The sequence below is a fragment of the Athene cunicularia genome, assembly GCF_003259725.1.
Source record: "Athene cunicularia isolate RWA chromosome 3 unlocalized genomic scaffold, athCun1 chr3_part1, whole genome shotgun sequence".
Classification (NCBI taxonomy): Eukaryota; Metazoa; Chordata; class Aves; order Strigiformes; family Strigidae; genus Athene; species Athene cunicularia.
In genome coordinates, this window is record NW_020799097.1 from 35911488 (window position 1) to 35920574 (window position 9087).

General features: G+C 38.3%; 1 protein-coding gene across 1 annotated transcript in view; it reads right to left on the reverse strand.

The window, feature by feature from the left end:
- The window catches only part of HMGN3 (high mobility group nucleosomal binding domain 3), a gene marked incomplete at its 5' end in the record, with an annotated part of 10069 nt that extends 3010 nt beyond the window's left edge, over nucleotides 1-7059 (reverse strand). Inside the window, 3 exons of the mRNA XM_026844086.1 lie at nucleotides 341-388; nucleotides 1029-1058; nucleotides 7000-7059. Coding sequence (XP_026699887.1) covers nucleotides 341-388; nucleotides 1029-1058; nucleotides 7000-7059 — 138 coding nt within the window. The remainder of the gene's footprint in view (nucleotides 1-340; nucleotides 389-1028; nucleotides 1059-6999) is intronic.
- Between the last annotated feature and the right edge of the window lie 2028 nt (nucleotides 7060-9087).

Below are 9087 nucleotides of genomic sequence, written 5' to 3' on the forward strand. Positions count from 1 at the left end.
AGAGCACCTGGGGAAACCTGAGGCCGACCTCTGGGCTTTTGGAGCCGGGGATACAAAGGCTCTGAAGCTAATTATACATCAACTGAGGAGGAGATGCTGGCAGCATACGAAGGAGTTCGGGCTGCCTCAGAAGTGGTCGGCACTGAAACATAGCTCCAGGGTAATGAGAAATGAATCCAGACAGATGAATTAAGTGGGATGAAAGCTGGCTCTGTGGGGAGGGCAGGGGAGCCAATACCTCACAAAAATCACTGCGAACTGAACTGTTTGCAATGCAAAGGAGTAGTATAGTTGCTTGCTATAGGCTACAACAGTGGCAACTAAGAAGAAGAATATTTACCTTCGTGGTTTTCCTTGGTTTGGGTTCAGGTTTTGGTGGAGCAGGTTTCTATAAAACATTTTTAGTTGCACAATGTGTTAGACATATTACCGCAAGCCAGCCAGACACTTCCACCCCCCAGCTTCCCCCCACCTTCCCTTACTTCCTGCTCATTAGTATACATCTAGAAAAAAACCTGAAGAACCTTAATGTACAAATGCACCTCATCACTCTACACATCCATTTTCATTAGCTCATGCATCTAGCAGTCAAAGCAATTTGGACATCATTCTAAGAGTAAAACATGGAGACTAACTATTAAAAAACACGACAGATACGTTCTAACTGCGAAGAGGAACTAAAACCAAAATACTAGTAGTGACATCAAATCAAGTCCTTGAAGGACAGCTCTTTCTCCTTCCCAGAGAAGTAGTTGCATTCCCACAACTAACATCAGCCTGCAAAACGATACAATGTCAATACTGCATGTAACAGACAGTGTTGCACTGAGGTGGAGAAATACAATCTTTTGTCAGAACAGCCTGAAACCTGAAACCAAGAAAACACAGATAACTTTAGGTCCAGAGTTCTTAAATATCCCTCAGCAAGAATAAAAATTGAATCAAGCAAAAATATAACAAATCTATTTGGTCTGAGAAAGCGTATGTGCCTAGAAAAGTATATACCAAGAGGTGTTATACATACTTACAGCTGACAATCTTGCTGACCGTCTTGTGGGCTACAGAAAAAAGGAGAAAACATTTTGATAGACTTACAGCAAACAGTATCCAAAGCAACATAGTATCAGTCATTTCACGGTGACAGCATAGAATATGCCCCTACCAAAATATGTCTCTATTGCTGAACACAATTCACATCTTCACCTTGGAAGATCGAAATTTTAAAAGGGACAAAGTGATGTGAAAATTTGTAATAAAAACTAATTAAACATTTATATGTCCATATAGTTAAATACTTCTTTCCCCTGCCCCCCTCATTTTATAAGTACTTCCAAGTCCCATGCTGCTCGATTCAAGGTTCACAAATACAGCAAGCTTGAGTACCTGTCAACAGGACACTGAACCTTTCTCATAAATACTTAGGATGATGTTTCTGTAATCTAGCAGATGCTACTTGTAATAGCGGGTAAAAATATCACCTGATTAACAGCAGAATCAACATCCTTCCCTAGAGGATATCAGAGTACTAAAACTTCAAAACATGAAACTAAGTCCTTCCACTTCCTCAGTTCCTTACACACTCAATCTGAGAGTCCAGGTGCACAAATACAGCTGCAAGATGAGAGGGAGAAATTATTTCTTCTATTTAAACAGAATTCTCAAAAGAACAGAAGTCAGATATTCTGCTTTCCTCCACCTTCCTCTATCACTTCAATAAATCTTCATTATTACATTTTATTTCACTCTGTTCTTCGTAATAAATTTATTACAGAAGATGAGTCAAGTCCTAGAAATAGCTGTAAGCTCATTAGTTTGTTCACAGTATTTTTGTAGTCATTAAAACAGAGGAACCCATGATCCAGTTAAATGGCATTGTTATCAAACAAAGTTTGGCCTACGTCATAAAACTGGAATCACACTTGTAGCCAAAATAAAGGGACAATTCAACTGCAACAAATAACAAGTGTAACACAGCTTAAAAAGTGAGTCAAAAGTATCATCTTAAGTACATTTTATCCATTTAGGTTGAGCTGAAAAAACATGGCTCAACACATCTTGCTACAGGAAAAAGCTGTTGTTTATATCTGAAGAATGAAGTAATTCGTATCCACTGGAGCCATTTAAGTATTCTTAGTGGAAAGCAGTAGTGAACAGTTCAGATCTTCATCCAGCAAAATAAAAGGCTTGTCAAAAACCACTTAAATATGTTTTCAGCTACCAAATATTTATGCATCATTAACAAACAAACAAACAAAAAGTAAATCTCTCTCTTCTTGGCAATTTAGAGTACCAACTGCTTGTTAAGCAGCCTAGCAGTATTTTACAACATGTTAAATAAAGCATTTCATTTGGTCAGGTAATCAAGTAGCTCCTAGCTCAAGGTATCTTCTTTTACACATCCATTTTCTTAAACTGATGATTTCTATCCCTCAGCATTTGGGCACTGGAATGTTTTGTTAGCACCTACTTTTTAAAGGATAATATGTTGGTTTAGATAAATTCTAATTTTCTCCCATATTCCCCAACAGTTCCTGTTCCGTGACTGATTTCATAGAAAGCTTGTATTACTGTAAGAAAGTCAGCATAAACCCTCCATTCTTTAAAAATACCTGACGGCAAAATAATTTTAATTCTCCTTCAGAGTTTGCATGCATTTTGTGTCATCTGATTATAAGGAGGGAACTTCAGTCAAGTCAGCAGAAGCCACATTTTACTGTGCTTTCGGAATCTTTGTCCCCCTCCAAACAGCCGTACTAAATCAGAAACTAGCAGCTCACCCATCTGTTTGACACTTGCCCACTAGCAAACATCTACAGAAGGAGTCTATGAAACCGACCTGACACAGAACAACACTTTGCACTTTCCTATTGCACCAGCTTCTGGCAATCTAAAGTTGTGAACTTTCCAGCTTGGATATTATATCCACATCATGTGTTTAATAGTCCCCGAGGGTCATTTTCTCTGTAAGTTTGTCTAATAACCTAGTGAACCCATTTACACTTTCAGTTTCCGTAACATCCTGTGGCAATGAGTTCCATAATAGGATTATGCACTGTGTGGAAAAGAAAAAGCAAAACCTTCCCTCTCTGCTGTCTTTCCTTTAAACTTCTTGCCTCTCACTTTCACTAGATTTCTCTTGGTTTTAGGTTTCATAAGAAATAATTCCTGAACTGTCTTACCAATTATTTTATCACCCCTATTCTCAACTTTTTATATCCTAGAACATCTGGGTTGTTTGGGGGTTTGTTTGGGTTTTTTTGGTTTGTTTGTTGGGTTGTTTAAGGTTTTTTAAAAAGCTGCTCTGCATCTTGTTTGTCCCACTATACTTGGTATCCTTTTAATTCTATCATGGCCTTTTAAAGAAAGAGTCAGGAGAACTTCACTTAGTAATCCCATAGCTGGGAGCACAACAAATTAATCTTGTGATACACTGATGTTTCTCACTCTGTCTTCTAGCTTTTTTTCCTATATTCTAGTTACCTTTTGCTTAGAACTGACATTTTCTAGTAACTATTCACTGTGATTTCACAATCTCTCCCTCTGATTAACAGCTGATTTGGTGACCACCACTGTGTTCTCCCCTTCCTCCATGTATTTAATTTGCATTTCTCCATAAGGAATTTCTACTGATATTTTATCACCTAGTTATCAGTGATGAAACAGCTGTCTTGGTCTCCCTCACTTCTGACTACTCTGATAACTCTTTTGAAAACTTTGTGTAATTTCTCTAGTACCTCCTCCTCCTAGATCATCAATTAATATATTCAGCAGCACAAGCCCAAACACAAAACATTCCAGTACTTTACTCATAAATCTCCACCACTATGAAAATCAACTACTACTTCCCCACACTCTTCTGATGTGTTACCAATTCTTAGGAAGATCCTCCCTTTAATCAATACTAGCTTAGTTTCTTTAAGAACCTGCTTGGGGAGCCTTATCAAAAACTGTTCTTTGTAAACTATATCAATTGGCATGCTACCATCCTTATACCTCTTGGCTTCTGTGAAGAACCTGACTGCCTGAAGAATGACTTCTCTGCAAAACACGTTAACTCTCCCATTCTAAAGTCATCCACACATACGTTTGGGTTTGTTTGTTTGTTTGTTTTTAAAAACACAACACAAAAAAAAAAAAAAACCACAAAAAACCAAAACCAACCTACTTTTGCAAGTTAGACTCACAGCCTTCATTTTCCAAAATCCTTTATATAAAGTCCTGGGAGCATTTCATCACCTTCAGTTACTCTGGTACCGAGGGCAATGCAAGCAATAACTTACATACTAACAGATTCACAATTGCTGGCAAATACTGTCTAGTTCTCACTCATGCTTAATTGAAGAATGTCCTCCAGACTGTACACCCATGAGAAAAGGTTCCACTGTGAGAATGTCCCTAAAAATTCTCCATAGCAGTTTCATTACTGTTTTTCAGCTTCACATCTGCCATCCTGAAGGGTTTGATCCTTTCCTCATTATTTTCCATCAATAAAAAAAAAAAAACCAAACCCTTTCGAATAGAATAAATTTCCCTTATTTTGCTATCAAGCCATTCTGGATTGGGGGAGGTGGGGGGTGGAGCAGGGGCTTTTGAAAAATAATATGTATTTCTACAAGGCTCTAGTGTGGCACACCAGGAAGCCCCTCTGCCACCTGAAACCATTAAACGTTTTAGCTATTCCTTTTAATAGGGTCTAATTTTTAATATAATTCCCTTTCTTGATATCAAATCTTACCATAGCAGAGTTTATTTGCAATTACATTCCTGCAAGGATGATGAACCTGAATATATTATGGTCATAATTACAGAATAGTTCTCTGACAACTGTCTTTTTAACTAGCTCCTACATACTACTGAGGACCAAATAAAGACCTGATTATCCTTTTTTTTTTTTTTTTTTTTTTTTTTTTTTTTTTTTTTTTTTGTCCTTTGATTTGTTCCTCTAGGAAGCAAGTGTTTATAGTTTTAACTTTTTAATCTTTGTAATGCCATCCATGCCTTTTACCAAATCTCTGAAGGGTAACTTAAATCTCCATCAACACTGTTTCTGTCCTCAGAGCCTCTCTGATCTCCCTTAACATCCCATTGCCACTTTTATTATTGTGGTCAGATGATATCTAGAACAATTTCTACACTATATTTCCATTTACACATAGCTTGGCAATTCATATTCTGCTGTACTTATTGATGCAATTAACCTAAAGAAATATTAAAGACACGTAACAGAAAGCCATTCTACCACTAATGCAACTTGGCTCTCAACTCTGTATTTGTGCCTTTGTGTCAGTGTCCCAAAAGTTTTCAAGTTACCCATTATATCAACATCCTCATTTAAAGCCAGATAGTCCAAGTTGCCCAGATTTAGATTTGCTGCTTTTGTGTTTTAGCTTGACTGCCTGTCTTCATAGGCATGAATTAAACAGGGTTTTATTTCTCAGGACTGCTCTTTACCTTTTCAGATGCAAACTTTTATAGCTTCTGTGCTAGCCCCTGCTCTCTGCCCTGACAGTGAGCTCTGACTTCACCCTATGTGCTTTCAAGAACTTGCCAGTCTCCCCTCAGATGTTTAGTTTAAAATAATTCAGAAGATCTCCTGATCACCATCCACATAGGTCTGGTTTAGTTCAGACTGAAGTAACCCTTCCTACATAAATTCTAATCTAATCCTAAATCTATTTTCCACATTCACACACCAGGAGCTACAGGGGTATCTACTGAGATTATCTTAATTTGTTGTTGTCGGTTTGTTGGTTGTTTTTTTTTTCCTGTAGCATCAACAGCCACTATTATCTCACCTTGATTGAAGACTACTCTAGGAGCTCTCATATTTCAGAGTCAGCAGGCTCTCTCCAGAGTATTTCTCCTGTGTATTTCTGTAAGCTTTTTCCTTTTTAAAAATTCTAACAATCAGGTCTCAAATTTCTAGGGGAAGGAACTTTCACTTTTCTGGCTCTTGAAGAAATAATATTTAAACTTGGAAAGAAAAAAACCATGCAGAGCAAAGGAAATTGTATTTTTACTATGATTTACTCAGCCTTTTAATACTTTATGACAAAGAAACTTATTTGTTTTCTAGAAAGTTCCATAGGACGATACTGAGGTATCAAAATCTGTTCCTCTCAGACCTCCTTTTTACTCTACCTGTTTCTTTGAGAAGTTTATTGTAAATATTACTACTGTTTCAAATATTTTGACATTTCCACTGTACCATCTTTTTCTGCCAGACAGAGCAATAACCTCTTAATTCAGAAAGTGTAAAACTTCATTAGACTATTTCTCCTGTTCATTTACACTCCAAGATTTACAAGAGCAACTAACTGTTAATTCACTTGAATATTCACCTATTCTTTTCAAGGTCTGCCACAAAAGATGACAACCTAAGGGAATTAATCCTTATAATTTGCTACATGTTTTTTTTTTTTAATTCACATTAAGGGCCATGACAAACAAATAGGCAAACTTTACTGTAGAGGTCAAATTATCACTAGCTGTCTCCTCACCTTCTCTGACAGAAGTTACTGTGCCCTTAAAACAAATTCAGACAAAGAAAACACACAGATATGTCAGCTGCTCCAGTTTAGAGCCTAGTATCTTAATTCAAGACACCCTTCCACCAGTCACTTAAGCTAAGAATAGTTTTGAACTAAACTGGCTGAGGTGTGCACATCAACCGTCTTCTGCCAACCTACTAGAGACAGAGCAACAGTTCCAGGCAGTAACATCCTACAGTGTTGCCACAAGATCCACCAGAGCTTGTCTATCAAAACCTTAAAATGTTTCTGAAATTCATTTTATGTAATAAGTTGTATGAATCCTCAGTACACCAACAAAACAAATTATGCCACATAAGCTACAAATGTGGTTTACTGTCATTATTCCCACTGAAAACACTTCACTAAAAGTGCCAGAGCAATGCACAGTCTTCTGATATGCAAGACTGCAGATGTCCAGTTAAATAATTACATGCCAAAAAAAATTTTAAAAAAGAAATATACTTGCCTCTTGTTTAGTTACTTTTGCTGCATCCTTGCCTTCAGCACCCTCTGGAGACTGAAAGAAAATATTAAGTCAGTGTTTTCACTACAGACTTAAAAGCATCGAGGCAACAGCAAAACATGGTAAAGATTCTTCTTTCTATACATTGCAGCAATTTAAACAAGTCTGACAAATTTACGTTAGTATTTTCAAGCATCATTGTACCAAAGCCATTCTAGCTTTTCCAAGCAAGAACACAAACAAGGACTGATTATCACCAGGTACATACATATCATATCACACAGCATCCTGCAGTGGTCCCTCTAGCCAATTAATTAAAGCATCCACAGGCTCCAGTGGGAGCTCCATCTAATCAGCAGTTGGTGGCACAACAGTATGAACTGGAAATCTGAGGTTTGCTCTCGTAGGGCTTTTGAAATCCCCGAGAAATTTAACATGCTTCTTCGCAAATGCAAACTTAACTAGTAATAAGTTGTGATGAGACAAACCAAAAAAGCACAGCATTACTGAAATGAGTGATTTCTTTACCTCATTTACTCCTTTTGTGCCTCAGGTTCACTCAACTGGAAGCTTTAACAGCATCTACCATCTCATCTCCATCAGAACAGCAAAAATCAGTAAAACACCACGACATTGACAGGAAAGCTAGGGACAAACATGTTTCTTCACTACAACAAATTATCAACCTGACCATTTTAAGGTTGGTCTTCCAGACGTAGCAAAGAAACATTAGTTAAACCACGGGAGGGGGGAGGGGGGGATAAATAAAATCAAGCTTCTATCTTCTGTTTACAACTCAAGATGTATTACTTCACATTATGCAAATGACTGGGTTTCCACCTAGGAGCAAGCAATTCATGGAAAACCAGCAAGCAGAAGCAGTTAGAGGAGAGCTGCAAGCATGGCATGTGTTTCAAAAAAGGCATTTAACAGGCAGCAAAGGCGGCAATTTGGTTGCTGTTTTGTTTTTCAATCAGCAAAGGAGCAAGCTAGTTAACTTTTCCCTTGTCTTTCCATTTCAATCCTAACCCAAACCTTCCGCCAGATTTTGACGCAGAATGTCCTGGAGTTATACTGTTACAGTTTGGAGCAGAGAAAAAGACCAGCTAGTTTGCAGCAGTTGACCGCTGCCTTCTCCTGGCACTGGGCTCTAACATACTTACAGAAAGACACCCCCCACCAGAGAATAAAATGTGGCTTTGTTACTGTGCGCTCTCCCGACAGAAAAGAAGCATGCCACAAAAGCAGATGGCTTAAAAAAAGCCGAGGACTGATCATCTAAGTAGCTAGAAAGCAGCAGGAAGTTCAGCAGCACTGCGCAGCGTAGAGCAACTCAGAATAGCAACAGAGTCAGGCATCCAAAATGGAGCCTGACTGTTCCCTACGCCGCTGCAGCCTCACCAGCCACCTGCAGGATTGTTTCAGGTTTACATTCTTAAAAGCTTTTCAGTCTGGTTACTAAAGAGTTGCCACAGCTTGATGGCGTGATGCTGGGAGCATCAAAAGCCATAAGGAAAACAAACCCAAGTAGTTCCATGATCACTGTCAGTAACAAAGTCTTGTTTCCTACAACCTCCCTCTTCAGCTCACGATACGGTATAAGCTCTGGGTATAGCTTTTCTGTAGTCCATGAATTCATAACATCTGTTTCTCCTGTATGAATTTTCTCAAGTCTAACAAACTTGCCCTAAACCCTTTCCCTGGAAGGAAACTCAAATAGCATCTCTCCTGTCCTGGGCACCCATTTATATAGAAGTTCTCTCAGATTTTATAATCTTTTCCCTCAATAGTGACCAAGAGGCTCAAGATTTACAGGGGTAGGGACAGAAAGATAGCATGATGCATTTCCTTCAGAAGTCAGGCTAAAAAACTCACCATAAACTAAATGAAACTGACACTTCACAATTGGGCTGTTATACCCTACTTCACTTTTAGGAACCACAAAGCTTTGAAACAGGGCTAGATCATCACAAAATGGCACTGACACATGCCAATCAGCCTTGCAGTAATTGCCCAGGAGCAAACTCTCACCCTGCAATACTGCACAGTTAACTTACCCCATTCTCTTTAGCACTAATAAAAGACAAGTCT